Source organism: Agelaius phoeniceus, chromosome 7 (assembly GCF_051311805.1).
Source record: "Agelaius phoeniceus isolate bAgePho1 chromosome 7, bAgePho1.hap1, whole genome shotgun sequence".
NCBI classification, from domain to species: domain Eukaryota; kingdom Metazoa; phylum Chordata; class Aves; order Passeriformes; family Icteridae; genus Agelaius; species Agelaius phoeniceus.
The window spans coordinates 27,752,531-27,777,115 of record NC_135271.1 but is presented as its reverse complement, the minus strand read 5'-3'; the positions used below and the strand labels follow the sequence as shown (position 1 = coordinate 27,777,115).

Here is a 24,585-nt window from a genome sequence, read left to right as displayed (position 1 = left end):
AGCTCTTCATCGATGGGGGTGTATAAGGAGAGACATACTCCCCTCTATGAATTAACATTTCCTTCCACCATTCTAAATGTTTAATGCAGAACATCTTCAAAGATCATCATTATAAAGGTTATTATACAGTTGAACTCCCACAGAAAGTACAGGGAGCTAAGTGTGCATTTGTCACTGCAGTGGGCCCAGAGCTGCATTTTCCTGGCTTCTAAAATCAGAAAATTGCACTTCTCCAAATGGGCTTTTGATAACAGCTTACTGTTTCAATCCACATAATTCAAAACACCATTACTTACAGTTTTATGTTTGAGACAGAAATGCCAACTATTCAACATTGCAAAGCACAGGAAATGCAAATTGCATGTCTATACAAAGCACAAAGACGATTACTCTTTTATTTGCACTTATAGCACAGAGCTAACAATATCTGCATGCAGAAATCAAAAAATGGAACTGTTAATGCTGCCTGCATATCCATACTTCCCAACTATCACCACCTTATAAAACAGATGTGAGTTGTGAGATGCAGTTGTAGGATTACAGTCCTTTTGCTATTTCTGAAGGTATTATTGAGATAGGCTCAGATTTTCTCTAAACTCCACCTGGCTCAAGACCAATAAAGCCAGGCAGAGCCCAAATGTGTGCAGGAGTGAGTCCATCCTGCCTGGACCATGGGCCCACCAGTTTCTGCTGCACAGCTTAGCAGAGCACAGCTGGAAGCATGAGACCAGGGCAGTGCCTGAAGGCAGTAGCTGTGATTCATCCTTCATCAGGCTGAAACACACCAAAACTCAAGTGCAAGAAGTTAATTTAAAAATCTAATTAGTACTATTTACCTATGTTCCTTTTCCATGCAGAAAAGCCATATTTCATGTGTCTTAAATTCCTCTCTTAAATTCCAGAAAAGTAAATTGATGATTCAGGTTCTTACTGAAGCCTGGATTTATTTTGAAATAGAGCCCAGGGAAAATAACTAAAGCAAGCTAATTAAGTATTGCTTTGGGCTCGGTAATATTAATGCTTTTCTTACCCATTACATTGTTTTAATTCTGCTCTGAAGTTGTTTTCACATATTTCTGCTTGTTTGACTCATGCTTGTGTCAGCACCCTGTTAAAATTCAAGACTCATTTATCTGATCAGTATTGCCTCATTTTGAGCACCAAAGTCAGGACACTGTAGGGCAACACTTCACAGGTTCAAACCTACAGGTTCTACTGCTTCCCTTCTACAGCTGAAGTGACTCACTGACCTTGGCAGGTCAGGCCACTCTCACTGCAGTTGCTGTGATGTAGAGAATAGGTCCTACCCATTATTGGCTTTGTTTTTTTAGTCAGTGATGCTTTGGTGCACATTAGAAAAAAGTTTCATTTGGACTTCATAAACAAATCATAAATGCCATTTTCAACAACAACAACAAAAAAGTAACTTAATATTCAGATCCTTAATTCAGAATTTACACTCTTGATAAAACTAAAACAAATGTGAATTTAAAACTTCTGTATAGATTTAGAAATATGATAAGGTTTTACAGTATCAAAATATTCAATGCTACTTACACCCCTCAACATGCCTATCTTCCCAGTTTTTATCACTGATGATACATAAAACATCTCTACAATCAAATTCTGTTCCACAACAGATTGTTCAAATAGCAGTTAGAATTAAAATATCCAAGGTACTGATGGTATGTGATACACTTGCTAGAACCCTTCCCAATACATATGCTAAAAACTCTCAGATATGAAATTCTGCTATGATCCCAACAACCCTTACAAAACTGTCACATTTTCAAACTGTAAAATTTTCTGCTGTATGTAATAAATAAACAAATTTGCTCTTGCTGTAACAGTAAACAGAACAATATTCCAATTACTGAAAATACATATTTTGTGTGTGCCTGCATGTAATAAAAAAGTATAACTTTGCACTTGCCTGCTTCTCCTCTCCACCAGAAACTGGGACTATTGCACACAGCCTACGCTGACGGCTGGGCACACAGGGAGGGAAGGATCCTGGAACTAAGAACAGTGCCCAGCACTGGCTGTGATGCAGCTGGCTCTCCACTGGGAAGAGATCACACTGTGCTTACAGCCACCCACTGCCCAGCTTCAGCTTCACACCTTCCCTTTGCCACGTCCCTCACTGCTTCCCCCAGCTCCAGGTACTGAACAGCAGCTGTGCACAAAGTGCTGACAGCAAAAGGGCAGCACAGCCACTGCAAAGTGGCCACTGCTGCTCTACAACCCTGCACTCAAGCTCTTTTGTGAGGCTCACTCATTTGCTATCCTAGGCATAGAAATCTCATTTTATATTTCTTTTACCTGCTTGCACAATACTGCACATTACCAAGTTAGAAGAGATCATAATGGAAAAATTACTTTTGGCAGTAAAATGTTAGTTATTCTCCATTGTAAAGGTAAAAAAATAGTAAAAACATATGTGTCTTTTCTTCTTGAAAAACAGGAAGGAAAGAGCCACACAATATCCAGTGCAATTTCCAGTCTAAACCAGCCACATATATTTTTTCCTGTGTAACTCAGTCACTGCATGGTTATCAGGGCCATACAACCAGTGAGCACAATTGATGCACAGTTAGGGGCAAAGCCTTTGGGTCAATCAGCCTTGTTTATGGTGGAACCTTATGATAATAAGATAAGGCCTTATAAGGTGCCTTATAATAATAAGATAATAATATAATAATAACAATACCACATCACTGCTGAAAGAACAACCTTTTAAAAAAGGGACTGCTTGGTGATCCTGTACATTTTCAACTGATTTCTAACTAGGTCACTTCCTATGGAAACTAAAATCCAAAGTGATTTCTGAAAGTAAATCTTAATATTTTATTTTTGGGATAAAGATTGTCTTGTGATGATCTTGAGTCCACATCAGTTGTGCTACAGGGAGCTGCTATTAGTTTGAAGTGTTGATTTTGGAGTCTAAGAGTGAGTCTGAGGAAAAGCAAACATATCTCCCATACTGGTAAAGCTGAACTGAGCAAAACAGATTATCAGGTTCTCCCTGTAATTTCAACAGCTCCATATATGCCTGTGAATATTGGGCTGCATTAAACAACTTTTGTAGCATAAAGTGGTTACAGAATGGAAAAAGGAACTCCATGAGATTGTCAGAGTATTAAATATTCTTGCCCTGAACAACTGCATAGTAAAGGTAAAATCAGTTGCATTAATTTCACTAGTAGACAGTCCATGAAATTTTGCTGAAAAGTTTATCAGTGAAACTCTATTAGCATCCATAAACAAATTGTAAAAATTTGTTGAAAAACAAAATTGTCAGTTTAAATTTGACATGCTAAATGCTTGGCACATGTGAAATAAATCTAAAAAGTGACAAATTTAATTACATTTTTTCCCACACTTTACAAAATATGCCCATTGACAATGCTAAATATAGGCGAGTTACTTGAAAAGTTACTTAACAGTTACCAGTTGACCTCTCTGTTCTAAGTTAACTGCACAGAGAAGAAGTTGTTCCCCAGACAAAATGCTCAGTTTAAGGGCAGAGATGACCCCTGCAGACAGGTATGAAACCAGAGAGAGACACGACAACCAGTCACTGACACAGGCACCATTGTGGCAGTCAAACTGCTCACAAGCGTTTTCCTGTTTTTCAGTCCATCACAGCAAAAGAGAAATTTTTAAAGGGGAGAATGAAAGAAGTTTAGCAGCTGATCACAGGGAACTCTTCACAAATAGATCCAGGCAAAGCAGGAAACTGGATCAGAAGCTGGTTTCAAATGGTTTTGTGTGGTAGGTGCAAGACAACATTTGAAAGTGCATTGCAAAAGACATACAAAGGTATGGAGAACTTTGAAAGCGAAGGACATAAATCTGGAGAGAGAAAAATCAATACCTCAGAAATATTGTAATAAAATTTGCAGCATTTAAACCAAAAACCATTTGAGAGATCACAGTCAAAGAGATAACAAGCCTGGCTGAATGTAATTAAGGGAGATGTTAAGAAACTACAACAAAATAAAATCAAGGTGGGGAAAACTGATTTAGTCACACTGTACTTGTAGGACTGCCTAACCAAACATTAGGATCTACCCTGGAACACAGTCCTGGGGATAGAACAAGAACACCCACAAATATTTATATTGGAAACAAGAGCTGCTGTACATCTCCTTGGCCTGAAATAAGATTTGAAGGGAGGAGATCATAAGTGACTGAATTACCAGTATGAAAAGAAGGGCCTCTTTCAGCATTTTAGCAGAAAAGTTATTGAATAGAAAGACAATAGCTCCAATAAGAAAAACAGGTTTCAAAACACTGCTCTTCACAGAAAGCATTTTCTTCACAGTGCTATAGAGGAATAAAGTACACACACAAAAACACAATTAATTGTTGTTCTTATGTTGAAAAAGATTAACACTTAGAGTAATATATGCTGTAAACACAATAGCAGGATGGCAATTAAGTTACTGGAGGTCATGACCTTTACAGATTTGTAAGTACTCTGTTCCTGCATCTCAGCACCACTCACAAAACCCCCCAACAAAACAAACAACAAATAGCATTAGATTATTTCTTCACACTCATTAAGATGGAGTTAGCAAACTTGGATAAGGTATTTCAAAATAAGTTTTGTTCCATCTGCGCATTTGCTGAATAATGAGACTCTAATGGCTGTCAGACAAAATACCTACTTTCTCACCAGTTGTGCAGTCTGCTGAGAAATGAGGCTGAAAAACCCGTAGGGCTCTGTTCTAGAAAAATTCCACTGCAAACCTACATGCAAATCAGACAGCACAGTGTATCTATTAACCCTTTGGTTGCTTTTCATTTTTGTAAAATGTGTTTTCTTGTACTTCAGGCAGGTATGAAAAAGTGTTAAATTTTACATAATGAAATAAATCACTCTGACACATGCTGAAGAGAACAAATTTTGTCTCTATACAAAGATGAGAAAAAAATGGAAGTTGTAAATATAAAGCTTTTCCTCTCAAACACAAATGTGCCCTCAAATAAGCTGCAACATATTTTCTCAAGATACTGAAGCTACATCAGGAAATGTCTGGATGGATGTGCAATATTAGGCGAACTTGGTAGCTAGAATGATTATTTGATTAACTGCATCACTACTCTCCAACAGGCTGAACCCAAATATCTTTTTTTACTTCAGAAGTATCACTTGCATGGCTATGTTACAGCAGTGATGCTGACAATTTTTTAGATACTTTATTTCTGATTTGGCATACCAAAGGATGCCAAAGGATGCTTCTTACAAGGGAACCTGCATTTTCTTCAGGGTATGAAAATATTTGTGCTGATCTGAATAAAGATGTAAAGTTAAAAAAGGTTTGCTCTTGCGATTTTGGCTGGGTTTAATTTCTATGAAAGTGGACTGATGAGAATTAGAAAATATTCAGAAGTACATGTAGCTCTGGAAGTGTAAAATCTTGCCCTGCAAAATCTATTCCTGTACCTATCTGTACACCTTCCTGAACTGTAAGTTCCTGCTGCTTTAATTACTGGGTTGTCAGAGGTGATCCTTCTGTATTGCCTATGATTTTTAATCAATTATTTACACATTTGGAGATTCTTAGGGAATTGGTTTATGTTGGCTGGCTAGTGCCTGTTTTACAAGACAAGATCAAGAAAAATCTGTGTGCCCTCACCAGCAGGGAAAGGAAAAAAATGATACATTGGCACATACATATAAAACATAGAATAAAATAACTGCAAAATTGCTATGTATCAACAAAGGACATTTCAAAAGCCTCTTATTTCATGCTTCAACACAATGCAATTTCTCACTGCAAAAGGTACAGGAATAAGAAGGGTTGATTTTGTACTGTTAGTCAAAATGCAGGTCTGTATGTAATACTTCTGGGGAAAACAAACTTTAAGCACTCACTTCAGGCCATTTGCATTGTGCCTCTATGTCACCTGCTGATCTTAATGATATTTTACAGAATGCACGTTGTATCAGATTCTCTTTTCTTAATTTGGAAAAAGATTATTACAATTCCCAGTTTCCTCCTCCTCTAGTTTTTAGACCTGTTACCTCTGGAGAAAATCAACTTGTCTACAAGCACCAATATAGAGCAATTTCCTAGTGTACAATGCCAATATCTATGTATTTCTCAGTGACAAGTTGAGAAAACTATCACTAGAAGTTTGTTCATAAAACTCAGAAATATCAATACCACTATAGTGCTGGCAACTGAAAACAAGGAGGATCTAAAACACAGATAGCAAGTGTGAATGTTAATTTAAAGAGTATACATAAACTGAGATCATCCAAAAGCTCAATCTTCCTGGGTCTTGTTGCTTTATAGCCAGGCTTTTATTTACTTTTCATCTTTTTTTTTTTTTTTATATTTACTTTCATCTTTTCTGAGCTATGCCAGTCTGTTTGGGCTGGAATAGGAAAATTTGTGAGTTGGAAAATTTTAATACAGCGTGAGTAAAGCTTGAAACACAGTACAAGATTTGCTATTACAAAATATACGAGTGAAAGCAAATGTTTTTGTGAGTTTATCTTTTTCTGGCACCAGACATCTATTAGTTTGAAAATATTTTGCACTCCCACTCCAAATTCTGCTACATCTATTTCTGACATCCTGGAATGCAAACTTATAGTATTGCACTGTCTATTAAACTTTTTAATAATGCAGGAATGCTTAGAAAAATAACTTTCAAAGATTATATAAAACATACAGTATTTTACTCAGAGATCCTTCACTTCCACTTAGTCTCAGTTCATCATCTCAGCTGTAAAAATAACATTGGCTCCACCTTTTATGAATCTGAAATATATTACTAGAAACATATTTCACTTGCTGCTTGTGCAAAACAAAAATCTTAAAACTCTATGCTCAGATGCTGAAGTGCTTTAGTACTTAATGTGAAATTTATAGGCATCTAAATAAAAGAATCAAGGAGAACTGAAACACTCTGCAAGTACATTCTTGTGGGCCTGTGTCTGAACTGCTCACTCGGTACTTGCCCAGGCAGAACTGCAGTTAAAGCCAGTTATGAAACACTCGTCTTCATTTCAGTTAAATGACATCTGTAATTGTGCATTCTCACCCACTTCTCCTAGCAGGTTTGCCTGAGGACTGTGAGCATTCAGTCATGCCCTCAAGATTTGACAAATAAATTGCATTTCAGATGTAACTTGTCTAACCACCACTAAAATATTTTCACTCTCCTTGAAAGCAAGTAATAAGGAAATAATGAGTAGCCTAATGTTTGCATAAATAATTTTTCTACAATAAGGAAAGAAGTAGATTTCCCCCTTCACCACTGAAGCAGCATTTTTCCTGACCCATTCTTTTATATTTGGACACTAAATTCATTAAAGGGCTTAGGGAAAAGGAGAAAACTTAAATTTTGCAGCTTCAACACAGCCTTTAACTTCACACAACTGAACACAGAGAAAAATTTATTCAACTACCAATTGTATGAATAATCACCAGAATCCTGTTATTTATTCTCTGGTACCAGTGAAAAATACACATCTGGTATCAGAAGAACTGCCTTATTTCCTTAGGAATATGTTGCTTCAATAAGTACTGGGAAAGTATTAAATACGATTGAAATTATTTCTCCCAGGGTTGTTAAAAAACCCAACAGAAACAGCAGGTGTCTTTTTAGCAAGTTATATTGTTATTTCATACTCACCTTACTATCATTCCCTTATGACCATCATCCCACTAAAAACATCCTCTCAAGATATTCAATAGGAAATTCTATATTTGATCATTAACAGAACAAACAAGAAAAACAGATGCCTGATTTCAGAGTATAAAAGAGGTGCTGAAAGATTCTATTCTTTAAATGACAACATACATCTAGCTAAAAAACAATCCCAGTAGCTGAAGCATCCCTGGCCCTGTTCCCATTGTCCAGCAACACCAGTAGAGTCAATTTTGCTGGGCCAAATGCCTATCTCTACTTCTCAAAGAAAGAAAAGCTTTGTATCATTTTAAGAATGCTGGTAAAAAATGCTTTGAAATTTATGTTTTTAGAACTTGAGTAAGTCGAATTACTAGAGGTATTTAGTTTTAATGATACAGGACATGAGTGCTCAGGCATAGAGCAGAACATCCAAAAGAGTCTTATTTCATCTTACAATATATTTTTGATCCAAAGCTTATGCTTATTTTACTGCAGGAAAAGCAAAACCTTATCATTCCTTCCAAGGAAAATCCTGGTTGCATATATTTCTGATTGCTACAATAACTGAAGAGAGAAGAGAATTTTAGCCTTTTCCAGTTTGAGCAAAAATTGCAACAGCTCATCAATGTACATGTGTCAGCTGCAGAGCTTGTTTCTCAGTTAATGGCACCTATAATCAGTTTTCAGTTGAGGTGCAGAATTTGAAATGTGCTAGCATTATAGACAGACCAAAGACTTCCCAGGAGCTTATCAACAGCAGAATACACAGTATGACTGGTTTTCCATTCAGATTTAGACACACATAGAAAGATGAGGTTTGAATATCCACTTTTGAAAAGTATGAACAGTAAGGCTGGCAGGGAAGAAAGTGTTTAAAGATCCCAACATATTATAATGATTTCCTGTTCACAGACTTTGACTTGCTAATTTTTCGTTTGGCTCACCTTTCATCCTCAGAGCATAAACCAAACCCAAACTGCAACTTCCTGAAAGAGCTGCTGAAACCACCTACCAGAAAAGGCCCAGAAGCTATTTACTATTAAATGAAATACAGGCATTGCATGTGCCATGGATGTAAGTACACATATGGTACTTGCAACAGTGTAACTGTGATGAATTTATGACGATTTATTAATAATATTTTATATTATCAATTGTAAAAACACTGTGGTCAAGCAGAAAATTCTATACCGTACTATTACCTCTGTTTTGGGGGTAGAGTTTCAACAGATGGCAATATAGAAGGATCTTCATATGGCTGAATCAAAGCACTGAATCAAAAAGGAACAAAGCTTACCTCAGAGGATGTAATGGAAAAATGCCCTTGAAATGACTCTCCTTGGTGGTGGAATCAGATTGAATTTACTACTTAGTTGACCGTAAACGAATACCTTTATCTAACAGGAATATGCCTGTGCTTAGCAGGCACTATCTGAATCCACATAAACACAGATGCATGGTTATTTTATGGAGTATAGCTTCAGCAGAACTCTATGTCAGCATAAATGTGAAGAACTGATGAGGCTCATCAGTAGCTTTTGAAGGAGGCCAGACATAAGCACCAGCATCATTCAAGGGCATAAGGCAGAACCTCTAAATACACTCTGGAATACTCCAAGCCACACACACCCTTGTCCTGTTCCTCTCTTAGAGCCTCTCCCTATCCCTGCCCCACCCCCAAAATTCAACTTTGTCACAACCTGTGTTGAGGTCTGGAGGACTTTGGTGCCTTAAATGAAATATAAGAATAATTAGAAGCATTGTGCCTTTGAGGTCCTTATAATGGTATCTGAGTGACAAATAACCTCGAATTTCCCAGGACAGATACATCACAGTTCAGCTAGGGAGGTTTCATGTCTCTGGCTCCTAGCTACTTCTAAGGGATCATCTAAGAAACAGTTTATTTGAGCTATGTAAAACAAGCTATTTCTTTAAAACGTGTGCAAAACAAGGGGATAAATGGAAACAAATGTTAAGGTGAAAAGGGATTTTGCTACGAGATCTGGTATGATTTTTTGCATTAGTCCAAGTAAAGAGTTGCATATGTAAAGGTTTAGAATTTGAGCACTGGCAGAAAGATTTTTAACGTAAGCAATGAGAGCAAGATGAGTAAGGGAGTGTCCTGATGGTGGACTCGTGAGATGCAAACTGAGCCCTCCATTGGGACATTTCACCTCATTGGTAGTTGATGAATACACAGCACTGGCAATGGGGACTGGAGAAATCCAACTCATCATAAGCTTCCTGAGTAAATGTGATTCAACGTGTTGCACACTACTTTAGGAATAAAAGCAGTCAGTTTTGTTGTGAAAGCATTACACAGAAAGCCCTCGATGAACTAAAACCCACAGACAGGACCACAAGGTCAACTTTTCTAAGTCTGATATAGCTTGGAGTTGCCAATCCTGTCTAATGGGACAACTAATTACCATATTCCTGCCAGCTGAACAAAATGGGGTTTCACAGAGTATCCAAAGGGTTTATCTCTACCTACTAATTCCCAAGTAAAAGAGTCTTCTTCTCTTCGGCAATGAAGACTGAACCTGAAATACCCATACCTATCATTTCACAAACAGGCACGAGGCCAATAGAGCATACAGTGAATGATCAAAGGCCAAAAATTATTATCTTCTATAATCTGGAATATGATTTTGACTCTTGAGTAGTTTAAAACAGTTGCATTTTCTTTCCAAATTTCATATCAAAGCAAAATGCAAAGAAGTTGATACCACATCATTTTTATGCTTCATTTTGAACTATTTATTTTAATTTAGAAATAGGATCAAAGAATTCCTCTTTGCTTGATAAGTAAACAGTGACATTTCAATCCAGTAATTATCATATGCATTCCTGAAGGATTCATCACTGTAAGCATCTAGACTGTGCTGAGCTGGGGTCACAGACACTATCTTCTATTGCATTCTTAGAGCTATATTTAAACCACACTTCAAATATTCCAAACTATCATGTGTACTGGTTATTACCCTTGCCCTTTCCTAAAGCAAAGTCATACATAAATGTATCACTCTGCGTAGCCATCTTGAAAAGCCTGGGCTTCCACTGGGAGGGAAGGGAATCTTTGCCACTATGCTGAGTTTGCATGGCTAGGCCTTGGTAGTGGGAGGGCTACTGAGCTGGCTTCTGTGAGAAGCTGTCAGAAGTTTCCCTTATGTTTGACAAACACTGTCTCATGATCTTTTTGCTATATTTTCTCTCCCCTGCTCTGCTGAGGGTGGGAGTGGTAGGGTGGTTTTGGGGGGCACCTGGCCTTCAGCCAAGATCAACCCACCCCAGCAAGAGCAGCCCCCAGTGCTATTAACACAGCTGGTCCGTAACCACATCTCCAAGCAGCTATGAAAAAGCTTTCAGGGTCACAGTAGTGATTTTCTAGCATATAAAACTGTTATATAGCCATTACTGGACTTTTCCTGTGTGGTTTGAGATACTGTGTGGGAGATAGTTTATGGATGCATCCCCTATGGCCACCTCCACTCTGCAAATACCAGTCAGGACAAGCAGAGATGGCCCAGCTACAATAGGAGAGCAACAACTGAGTCACACAATCTGTGGTGATTTTTTCCTGTCTGCAGAGTGAATGGGGGAGGGTGGTGGTATTTACAAGTACCAATAAACAAGAGTTTCCTGAACAGCAAGGAGTTGTGACCTTAGACAATGAGATCACATAACAAACAAAGTTAGGGTGCAAACTTGTTGAGTTAAACCCATTGATATCCACTTAAGGTGCAGCCACCTGTACCATTCCTGCACTATGGCTTTATCATTAAATGTTTGCTGATGATCAATTTACAAATGCCATTCCCACGTCCCACTGTACTATTAACAATAGCAGGGAAGAACTCTCTCTCACAATGTCATGCTCAGATCACAGTCACACTTTTCCATTTGGTTGAGGCCACTTTTGCCTACAGGAGCCCACATTCTTCTGGAAATATCCCAAAAAGCCTTAAAGAATATTTTATCCTCTTTAGCTTTACCAGCAGCCACATTTGTCAAGCTGAAAGGAGCAGCTGTAGAGAGGCCACTGCATCATACATTTTGAAAAATAAGGACTGGATGAATTTGTGTTTTGCCTTTCCTAGATTCATCACTAGCTGAGCTAACAGTGAAATTATTATTCCTGTTAGTACTATAGTGGTGACATCTTACAAGTAAGTGTTTTGGACTTCATGCTATGTCTGATTCAAAGAACCCATGGCTCTGTAGCAAACTTAACCTGACATTTTAGTTCAATATTTAACAACTGCTCTGTCTGGAGAGCTCCAAATCATTCATCATTATCTCATTCAAAGTGACAGCACATCAGAAGGGGTGCTACTCATGCCTGTTGTGCCCCTTTATTAGCAGACCTACATAAGAGAATAATTGCAGATTATCATTTTACTGCAATGCTCCCTTACCCTTTCTGCACTAATACCCGTGGAACTACAGCAGATAAAAAAGGTCACAAGAACTTATAACTGTCTTCTCTGTTTAGCTTCTCTTTCTACTCTTCCATACACTAGAAAAGGACACCAGAATTATTTACTACTTGATGAACATTTCTCAGGAACTCTACAAAGTGCAATGGCTAAACAACAGCTTCCCAAGCATTGGAATTTAATTCTCCTCCTTGATAACCTCCAAGTAGTTTATGTACTTCTAAAGCAATTTTTTTCAGATCTACAGCACCCATACACACTTTCAACTGTCCCATACTGAACACTGATTCCCTGGTCATTCAGATCAAGCAAAACATGTAGTAGCATCTTTCAGGATAGAGCATAAATCAGGACTTCTCTTCCACCTAGGTGCCAATTTTCATCAAACTTATAGGATTTATAGGACTTATTTATAGGATTAAAATCTCTACATCTTTTCTTCTGTTTGTTTTTGCACTCTAGGCAATATAGTCAAAATTGTGAAGATGCAGTAAGAAAAAAACAAATATAGGAATAGATGATATGACCATAAGTCTCATTTCCTCTGAAAATCAGGATAAAAAAAGAACACAAATACATGCATGAACTGAAATTCTTAGTATTAGAGATACTAAGGAAAGTTTTGTAAGGAAAATAAAAATATTCCTAGAAAGTTAATATCTAGTACTAGTGGATTTCTCAGAGAATTAAAGCTGCATTAAAAGATTCAGAAAAAATGGCATAAGTAAATTTTTTGCTCCAAAGCAAAAAAACCAACCAAACAAAAAACCCCAAAAAACAAAACAACACAAAACAAACTCCACCAACCCAAAAAAACCCAACCCCCCCGCCAAAATAAAAATGCTCAAATCATTACCCAATGGCAACTTAGCAACTGCTTTAGTTTAGTTCTTTAAGCATTACGTTAAAGAGATAAAGACGTGCCAAAAAATAGATGGGCAATAATATCTGTAAGGGAAACTGCAGCTGAACAAAACTATGGTTTCTTCCAAGTCTGATAAAACCCCTATCTTCAAGTTGTTGCCCATCTCTGTGATGAGTTTTCCATACAAATAATGAAAATTTGCTTCAAGTTCAGGTTTTTTCCTCCCAAACATCCCATCCTCAGTCTCCTGTACAGCAGTAAGAGGCTCTGAGGAGACTACTCTCCACAGAGAATCCCACTGTTCTCCTGATGGGAAGAAAGTGTTCAACTAAATTGCCAGTGGGATTTATTTTTAATCTAGAACCAGTTGCAGTGGTGTAATCCAAAAGACACAGATGGTAATCTGTCTAATTTGTACAGAGTAATTAATAGCATAACAACACACTGTCAAAACAGGGCAATAAAAAAAATATCAAGACCAGGTTTCCCTTTTGACTGGTTGTATTATTTTATCAAAAACTGAGTGTAGATTTTAGATACACTGCAGAGGAAAGAAAATAATAAATTCAATTCAGACCTCATAGTCTGGCAAAGTAAACATGGAACAGCTCCAGAAGGTTTCTGGAAGAAGAAGAAGGAGTTTGAAAAAGATGACAAAACTTTTGCTATCTCGACCTCAACATTTGGCATTGGAAAGGGAGGGCATTATAAAATTATGTTACCTCAGATGAATTAACATGTTAAGTTCTCTAAAGTGTTAATTGATATTTTTCTTTGGCTATAGTCTGAGTTCTCACCATGTGCACCTGGAGCAGTAACCTATCTTAAACAAAGCTATTTTCAATATTTCAGATAGCAAAAAAAATACTAAATATTTTAAATCTCTTTCTGTTCAATAGCCTACCTTATATTTAGCTCAATAGGAAATTGCTACTTTTTTATAGTAGCATGTCTTCTTTACCTGAAGATGCTACTTGAACTCAGCTCATCTCTCAAAACTAAAATGTGATTTGCTAGGAAAATCAACCCAAAATTTGGCACCCACTGTCATTGTTAAGAACCCATAGATAGTTTTGAAATGGCTGTAAAAACAGCAGGATGACAAATAGTCACTGGTACTTTTTTTGAGTTGGATTTTTTTTTGGTCATTTTTTATGCACATGTCAAAAAACTGTTATTCGCCTCATGGCACCCGAGTCAAGACCAGCTCTGATGAAGAGGATAATAAATGACTCCCTAGGTAAAAGCAAATTTATCAGCAGTAGTCTACAGGACTGACAGTTGGGTTATCCACAGTAGGGGCCTTCTCTTGAGTAACACTGTCAGCAAGTTCATGAAAGTCTCCTGTTTCATTTGGTAATACAACACTGACAGAGCAGAAACTCAAGCAATTCTACTGCTATTAGTGTTGCTGACCCGCCTCAGATTACTCATCTGGAGGGTAAAAAAATAAAAACAAAGAAAAAAAACAAAGAAAAAAAAAAAGTGATGTTGAAGCACTAAAGAGCTGAGAGGAAAAAAGAGCTAAAGAGCTATAGGAAATACCCAGGCCACAAGGCTTCACATTTCTGTAGGTGTGTTTTCCTATTAGAGCAAGATTGTCTTATTCAGAAAGGAAAAATTTCTTACGAAGGTTTCTTGTGCTTCAGCTAAATATATAACCTCAGAATTCACACTCCACCCACACTACCGCCATAAGAACATCCATATTTTTTAATAGTAAATTTCATTGGTTTTAAAAAAATACACTGTAGCATTTAGGGACACCAGTTGTTTCACAGACTTGAAATAGCAATTAGAGTATCAAAACAAATCTATTCTGTACAAACATAGTAAATAGTTTAGAAAAGACAAGTTATGGATCACTATTATGCAACCAAACTCTCTCATACAAACACAAAAAAAAAAAGGAGAAAGTAAAGGATGTATAGAACAAAAAGTTTCCATTGACCTGATTTGTCAGAGATGCTGGCTGTGACTGGCGTGGTGGAGCAGCCCGTGTTAACCTTTGCGCTGTCCTTGGAAGAACCAGCTTTGGGCTTGTTTTTCGTTGCCTCTAGTGCTTTCACCTTCTTGGCATGTTTACTTCCTTTGTAGTGGGCCTCGGCCTGGCTCTACAAAGGAGAACAAATCAGGCTCACTTTTTTTTGCACTTGTATATAATACAATGGATGAGAAGGCAGAAAAGTGACACTTTCAATAGTAGGCACCATATTATTCCACCTAAAAATTTTTAATAGCTTTATACTAACACTTTTCATGGATGTAAGTTCTTCTATATTAAAATGATAGGATTTTAATGAATATTGGATATTTTCAGTAACTTGGAAAAAGAGGTTTCGAGATTACATAAAGCTCTGTCACTCCTAATGTAATTCTTTACTTCTATGGTTCTTAAAGATTTAACGGACTATACAAATGTAAACACATCCAATTCAGAAAGATGCTACTCAATTTTCATGTGGTGTTCCCTAATCTTTATTACTTGCAGTTAGAAAGATGTACTGTGCTGAAACATGATTAAATAATCCATTTTTCCTTCTGTTTGATCTAGTACAGATGTCATAAAATACTTTACCTTCATACTAACAGCAACTGAGACAATTGAAAAAATATTACTTCACTATTAGATAAAAAAATAAGGGTTAAAATGAGGAAACACCATACCTGTAAACTTCAGTAGACCCAAGTACAACATAGAAAACTAAATACGTGCCAGTCTTGATTGCTTTATAAATTGCCTTGAATATTTTTTTTAATACTAAGAAAATCAGAACCTGTAGGACTGGGAGAAGAGGAGCTTTTAAAAATTATTATTATTTATTTTGTCTTAATCTGCCCAAACCAAACAGTATAAATATGTACTGAAATGTTTACTTCGCCTTTGCCTTAAAACTATCTTCAAGAACTAGGTCGATGTTTTTGAAGTTGCACAACTAAAGCTAGACACATAAATATCTGCCCATTTTTTTCAGTGATATTGAGTCCTCTTCATTGTTCCTGATTCTATATAATCAGATGCCTTGACAAATCAGGCCACTTTGTTATAAACAAAACTAAGAAACTACATACTTAGTACAAACTCCAAAGCTTGGAAATTTCAGCTAATGAATTTAAGTGTTTTTCTTGACTTCTTAACAAATTAATTTACCAAATAATGGGCAAGAAAAAAGTCCTCTCCAAACAAGTCTGTTTTCATTACATTGTACTATTCAGCAATAACTTTGCATTATTTATCTTTCCAAACACAGTTTTAAAACATTATTTCAGGCATACCACTAGGTGCCTCTATTGAAGGTTACATATTAACCAAAGAAGTTAATATTGTTGTTTACTTCAAATTAAAACACTCAGAGAAAGCATGCTTCTTCTAAGCACATCTCGGCACCTGGCATATAAAAACATCAGTGCAAGTAAACTTTCACTGTGTTCATGCAAAATCACATTCATTCTCTCTTGTCAATCAATTATCTACTTCTTTATTTAGTTTGCTGTGTTAAATGAAGCGAGCCACAAAACGAGTCACATGCTTTTTATAAAGAGCAGCTATAATATCTAGGGTGCTTGAACTCCATAAAGAGTGCTGCCATAATGAGGAAAATTGTTTTAAGACCAGCAGAAATGGGCATTACAATACAGTCACCTTGGGACAGCATGTAATAACAGCTTTGTTATGTGGTAGAGTAGAAGTGAAGAACAGAAACAGCTGGAGTGGGCAAGAGAACAGACAGCACATTGGAGTCCTCACACAAGTAATTGGCACCATTAAACTGATGGAGAGTTGTTGCTAAAATAGAGGAGTGAAGTTCTTACACACCAGAACTTCTTAAGTGATTTTACAGCCCATGAAACAGTGCTTTTCATCTCAGAAGGACAGTGTATGTTGTTGTGGGTGCATCTTTCCTTTCACAGGAGATTTTAGTAAGCAAGCATTCAAGAAAGGCTGCTAGATTAGTTTTATTTTGAATTCCTCTTTTAAAAACTTTATTATAAAAACAGCAAAGAGTTTACTCACCAATTGCTATTAAAATATTGATTGATTTTAAAACCTTTGAAATATTAACACGCATACAAACACAATTTAAGGATTATAAAGAAACAACTAACCAGCTATACCACTAGTACTATGTGCACTACTTAAAGGGACACTTGTCAACTTCTGGTCGGATCTGTCCAGTTCTGAATGCGGGCAGAGGAGCACAGTCCTGTTTTTGCCCTGCTGTGCCAATGTGCCTTATGAGGCACAGGAGTCCCATCCTGTCTCTCTCCACCTTTACTGGGTTTTATCCATTTCTCTTAAGCTTTGCAGTTGTGACATGATGCACCTGAATGGTGTTTTCCACCAACAGAATTCAATAAACTATTCACACATTGCAGTGTACAAAAAATGGAGCTAAGAATTGGGGTGAATAGATACCCTTTCCTTCCCAATACTTTTAAATTTAATAATAGCAAGTACAAGATTGTCTACTCAAGTATCCTCAAGTTGATGATGTCCCTTTAAATATTTGGACTCTATGCTCCGCGCATATGTGTGCTGTTGATAGGATCATATGCTGCCTGAGGCCAAAGCTATGACATAAGAGACATAAATGCAGTCAAGAGAAAGACTTAGTAAGTCAATTGCTTGATAATAAGCCTTTCTGCTGATATTTGCAATAGTAATGCCTGCAATATCAGTAATAACCTACTACAGTTTTTGATTCCCTTCATTCAATCCTCATATAGTGTACATGAGACCTGTTGAGAACAAACAAGCCCAGGCAGAATTAAAATTAAGATTTCCATAACAACAAGCAAAGCTTCATGGAAACATGGTGAATGGACTAATTTTTAAGCTTTCCAATTATCATAAAATATCAAATTCACAGCTGTATGTTAGAAGGCCAAAAAGTGTTGCTGTGACCAATCTAAGCAGTGGTTTGGAAATGCCATTCTGCTTCAACACTGCTCAAACTAGGCCATTCTCCTTTGGGGGCAGGTGGGATTCTCCAGGCTGGATTTTAAAGTAGTTAGGGGATGCAAAATCTGCCTTTAAAAAATTGTTTCAGTGCCTCACTTTTTCAGTTAAGTAGATAGTATTTGTTCCTACATTGACTTTGTCAAGTTTCAGTTGAATATCCAGGGGCTGGATATTGTTAAATCTTTGGGTTTTAGACTTTCTCAACTCATCTCTGTTCTGTGAATAGAAACACAGATACTCTTTCCAAGCATGAAGTTAGAGGAGCATTCCTTAAAGTATGGAAGCAATCTTTCCTAACCACATAATCACTATTTTCTAGTCCTTTCAGATACACTTGAAGTTCAGAGTTTTCTTTTTTGCACTGTGGGATAAATAATTTGATTCAGCTGCCTTTTGGTAACTGAAATGCTGTATTACCGTGTTACGTAAACCTTTGGAGTTTTCTGGAGACACAGAAAGCAAAAGGAAAAAGGGCAGCTGAAGCAATCTGAAATTGGAACTCAAGTTCTGATTATTACTGATACCAATTATTGTGATTATTAATCTCCTGATCATTAATAATTCTAATTTTATAAAATATTTGTAAAAGTAACATATTCAGGGCAAATGTATTTGTTCCAAGTCTCACTTAAAACTTGCTTATGACATAAATACAGCATTTTGAGCAGAAGCTATAAGCTTTGTATATCCTTGAAATAAGCCATGATGTATACAATTTTCATTTTTAGTTAAGGCAAGAAGCTGAAAATTTGTTTTCATTTGCTCTGGTAATCCATAGGAAGTTGTGTACACATAGGGTTCAAAATTCATGTGCATAAAAGAAAGATACTTTACCAATTTTAATAAAAACAGCCATTAAAATACAAAGTTAACTTAAGAGTAAATATCTTTGGGATACAACATTTTAAATGGATACTGAAGGTACTTTTTGATCATCATTAAGTACAACTAATTCATGCAAATTGTTTGTCAGCAAAACAATATTTAAGAAAATAAAAAAATATCAGGAAAAACCAAAATGAAAATCTGTTAACTTAAAATATCTTTTTATACTCCTGTATTATAATGATTTTAATTGCAAAATACTTTATTCCAGTGTAAACAGCTGCATTTACTGTAGGGATTAATTCATTCAACAGTAAAATAATTTATCTGTGCCACAATTCAACATTATTTAAATATTTATTTTTCATTTCAAAAATATTATGTTACATCTATTGCTTACATAGCTGGTATTAAACCTCACCATTGAATTATCATTATTAAAATTTTGAAATTAAATGCATAATAGGTTAGAAGGACACTTTTTGAGAAAGTGGAATAAGAAAATATTTCTATGAAAGAACTCTTTAACTCAATGGAAAGTTTAATTTTTAATTGAATCTAAAACTGACTGTGACCTAGTAGCTTGATATATATACATTGTAACATTTTAAAAAAGAGCCTGCCTACTTATTAGACAGCAAGGAAGGTCATCAAGTATTGGCTAGTAAGGTTTAATGAACCAGAAAAGCTTCAAGCTGCCATAAATACGACATTATGAATCAGAATGTAAAAAATACCTTTGTACTGACAGGCCAAATTCCAAAACAGTGTTTATGCATTTGTCTGGCATTATTTTTTGATCAATGGGATGCATATTTTATAACACTAAAAAAAATATGTCTACATATTTTTAAGACCATGGCTTAGTGAATAGCTGCACTTTAAATTGTTGCAAATAATTAAGAATATAATTGACAGACAAATAACCATGTAAGTTTTCCCCATAATTTTTCTAGTTTATACACGTTAAAGTTTATACACCTTAGTTCTATCCACAGTCTTTTAGTACCAATTAAATACCTCTAACCAATCAAACTTTATGAATGGTTTAATTTTTTAAGAAAGCCCCTATGTCATAAGGATTAATAACTTGGCTGTAAGAAAGGATAGTTTTTTCTGCTCTTAAAAATGATACAAATGCAATATTTTATTTAAAATTGCTACTTGTAATTACAAATTATTAAATTTGAAATCCAAGCAGGATGTTAAACTGTATGACTACATACAATACAAATACAATAGCCTTATATACTAGACTGCATTTAATAAAAATCAACAATTTAAATTATCTTCAACATGTAAACATGCTTTTGAAATTCAATGTCAATGACATTAGCCTATTTTAGGGCTTAAAACAACTTCAGTAGCTTTACTTGGTAGAAAGTTAAAAATGTTTATAGATCTGCATATATTGAAAAGATCTAGATAACCAGGAAACAGGTAGATCATATGGATTCATTGATAGTTTTTCAAAAAACTCTGAACTACAGGTAGGACTGTAGCACAAAAGCTAACAGAATATTCCCCATCAGAGCAATGACTGACAGTGTATTTGAAATCCACAGGATTCATTTTGACAGCTCTCAAGTGACTGAGTTTTAGAATCTACTTGCAATGTGAATGACTAATTAACTGAATTTATTGCTACACAAAGAAACATTAACCTGATGAAAGGCTTGAGTAAGTCTAAAGGTTCAGTGCATATGTGTGTGAGATCAAGATTTTTTATAGGCTTATTCAAGAGCAGCTGAAATAGCCCTTCATTAGGTCTTCATGGAAATATGACAATTGTACCATCAACTCTGTCTGAATGCTTTAATCTGCTACCACATCGTCCAGTCTGGCTATTAACACACACAATTAAATATATGTAGATCTGCATGGACAGAAAGAAGGAGAAATGCAGAAATAAAGGGAGGCTCTGAAGCATCCATGTGGGAAATGGGGGTTCATGCCTTGAGCAGGCAATATTAGGTGAGTGTTACAACTAAATGGAACTGAAAATGGTGGCTCACAGCTCCTATTTCCTCTCCCTTGCTACTGCACCTTAGAGCAGGAATTCCACCCTGGATGGGAAATGCTCTCAACAGCAATTCTAACTATGATGAGCTGCCCAGTGAAGTGGTGCAGTCTCTGTCCCTGAAACTGTATAAAAACCATCTGGGTGTGGCACTTGGGGATAGGGTTTAGTGATGAACACGGTGGTGGCTGGACTGGATTATCTGAGAGGTCTTTTCCACCCTTGATGATTCTGTCTCAAATCCTGTGTTCATTTGGTGTTGATATAATCGGTAATTTCTAGTGAAAAATATTTTGTTGAAAATACCACAAAAGCCTCTGCCACTAACAGTTCAACCATGGAAAACGAAACAACTGAAAGACTAAACAGATATATAATAATCCTGAAAACTTCCATTCTGTTATGGAGAACTTATAAAGACGAGTTTTTTCCTGCATATCACAAAAAATTTTACATAAATTCAAGCTAAAAAAAATAAATATCCTAAATATTGTCATAACTTATATTGAAGAAAATACCTCTCAACACCTGTGCTCCTGCCCACTTTCATACATCAAGTTGATTACAATGGCAGCGGTCCTGGTAGAGAAGGAAACTAACTGTGCAAGACAGGAGCAGAGAGGTATTCATGTTTGTAAAATATTGTTATTTTAATTCACAGCAGATCCTAAACCAGAAAGCTCTCTTAATGGTAAGATGTCTACAAAATGTTTGATCACTTAGTTTATCTGTTAGAACCATTCTGTAAGAGTATGCACTTTTATTTGAGTATATAAATTATGAAGAATTTAGACTAGAATCATAACTCCAATAAAAATTACATAATAAATTAGGAAGTAGTGTTGAAAAATATAGCTTTATCTCATTTGTTATTAATAATAGATGTAATTGAAGAAATCAGCAAACCTGGAATGTTCATACATTTTTTATACCAAAGCTATGCATTATTTTATCAATTCCATCCTTACAGATTTCTAAAACCTAATTTCTCAAAATAGTAAGGTAGATTATTATTGAAAAGAACATAGAAAAACCAAGGACCTGTGAAAATATCAGCCATGTCGTAAAAACGTCAACTCATATTTAAAATACCTTACCAAACTTAGTTAAAAGCTCCATTAAATAGCTGTTATTTGAACAGAACTTCCATCATGTTATAACCCTGTACCCTATAATCATGCGGTATTTCTGTCATGTTGGAGCTAACAACTTCCATCATTTTGTCAGTTCTGTCTACAAAACAGAAAATTACCTTCACAAGTTCCTGAGATTTATGCTTTTAATTACCTCCTATCTGCTTCACTACCCTCCATGCCCAAAGAATCAATATAGTCTTATAAATAAGAAAAATGTAAAATGTTTGACAGAAAATAATGACAGTTCTGTACATTTTTATGTGATGTTATTGATTATTTTGTTTTTTATCCTTTTGACAGCATGAATGATTTATTTAAATCTGTAACGTCAACTTCTGCTAATACTTGCCTAAACTTAAAAAATTTGCCTTCTGGCTTTTTAGAAAGATGAACTCTATCATCACATCATCTTTATTAGCTTTAAACACATTCAACAATAAGATGACCTTCATTGTCTCTTAATGCCAAATTATTACATCTACTTTTCTGATTTGCCTCAAGGCATTTCCTCCTGATTCTTGAGTCATCTCTTAGTTTTTGAGATGACACCAAAAATCAGGGCTGACTTGCAGTCATTACCCACACAACAACACGCTGTGCAAACTCAAGTTTATTTTCAATCCAATTATACCCTATGAACAAGACAGTGCCCACCAGGCTGTACCACAGCCAAAGATATTTCTATAAGAAACAAAGTGTACAGAGGGAAGCAGACATTTTTGCTTATTTTAGGCATTATCAACAGATGACAAAATCTGTTTACAAAAAGGACACCTCCTAACAAAAATCAGAACAATAAAATGTGGACTGCCTGGCATCATGCGTTTGCAAGTTTGGATATAGAGAAGCCTGGTTGCTGGAAAAAGGGATTAGATTAGAACTGGCATTACTGCATAGTACCTAAAAGCTCCTAAAAGTCTGTGGACTATCACAGAATCCTTTGGGTTGGAAAGGGCCTTTGAGAGCAAGTTCAAATGTGAAGTCAGCACTGCCATGTTCACCACTAAAACATGTCCCTACACATCCTTTAAATACCTCCATGGGATGGTGACTCCACCACTTCCCTGGACAGTCTGTTCCAATGTTTGACAGCTTCCTTTTGGTGAAGAAATTTCTCCTAATATCCAATCTAAGCCTTCACTGGACCAACTCGAAGCAGTTTTTTCTCATCCTATCACTTGTTTCCTGGAAAAGAGACTGACTACCTTTCAGGTAAGCATAGAAAGTGATAAGGTAACCCCTGAGCCTCCTTTTCTCCAGGCTAAACAATCCTAACAACCTCAAGACTAAACAATAAAATAAAATAATGAGGGAGAAGAGCAGAGAAACTACTTGAACACAAGGCAATAATTCAGATAAGGAGAAAAGGGCAATTCTGCAGAAACCAAAGAAATATCCTTCCAGCTGCAACTCACTTTTCCCTTATGGCTGCAAGCTACAGTGTCAGATGCCATAATAGAATAGACATCTTGGGGCAAAAGCTCCACAGCTGCTGGAGACTTATTGCCACATACCAGTTGAGGAAAAAGACAAATTTGACCAAAATACAGCTAAAAATATTAAAAAAAGGACAGTCAGAGTATGATGGTGAATGTCTCTAAGTATGAGTCAAATACTATAATTTCTTTTTTTGGAAGAGTACAGACATATCAAGTTAAGACTAGATAAAATTAAGAATTTGTACACAGAGGTTTTCTTCATGTTGTACTTTTAAAAATTGAAGACTGGGAGATCCTGAAGAGCTGAGTTAGAAAATACTATTCAAATTATATGGCAGAAGAAAAATCATTCTACAAACTTTATTTTTGAAAAGAAAGAAGCCATCACTTCAACATGCACAGTTCCACATTCAAGACAATGTATTTTTAAATATTTAAATTTTAAAATTTCCTCTCATCTCTGATCTTTCTTTTCCTGCAGGTAGCTGCAATCCCTGCCTCTGAATCTGATGACAGAACACTCTCACCAAAGCTAAATGTGCAGACACATAAGCAAAAGAAACCTCAAACCTTTGCAATTCACTGTATTAATTTAGGGGGAGGTTTGACAACTACAAATTGACTAGTCTGATTTTTTTTGATTTTGGTCTATTGATTCAGACCAGTGAGTGTCCACAGCACAAGGAAAAGATTGCAGGCAGGGAAACCAATTTTCTTCTCACAGATGAATAACCACTGTCTGTGTTTCTTGTGCAATTGATAAAACACCACCAGAATGAAGTCAGCATCCTCAAACGCCATGCAAATGAAATTCACTAAGGAGAATTAAAAAAAAAAAATTTAAAAAAACCCAAAATAGACTCTTTATAATTTAGTTCTGCCATTTTAACTTCATTAAATTGCATAATTTAGGTCAGAGAAAGTTCAAAGGAATGGGATGCCTATCAACAACAAGAACTATGTCAGCCTTGTAGAGCCAGAAGAAACTGCAAGTGTGGAGTGACTGCACTACAAATCTCATTCTGCACTGTGCTACACTGAAGTTTTAATGCAGATTAGCAGAGTTTGATGGTACTCAAAAGCATGTCACATGGTGGAACTGATTTCCTGAAAGATTCAGCAGTTCAGACCTATATGACTCCCTTCTTCCCCAGTCAGCAAACAAAGGATGGATTGTAAAGATTATTCCATGCCCTGAGCACAATTTCACATTACTTTTGGTCCAAAGGGACCAAAAAGAAAAAC

General features: G+C 36.1%; 1 protein-coding gene across 7 annotated transcripts in view; it reads right to left on the bottom strand.

Annotated features, from left to right (window-relative positions):
- The window catches only part of ZNF385B (zinc finger protein 385B), a 149,583-nt gene that overhangs the window by 8,359 nt on the left and 116,639 nt on the right, over nt 1–24,585 (bottom strand). For all 7 annotated transcript variants that reach the window (XM_077181358.1, XM_077181356.1, XM_077181355.1 and 4 more), the window contains one exon: nt 14,909–15,071. In XM_077181358.1, the coding sequence (XP_077037473.1) occupies nt 14,909–15,071 (163 nt within the window). The remainder of the gene's footprint in view (nt 1–14,908; nt 15,072–24,585) is intronic.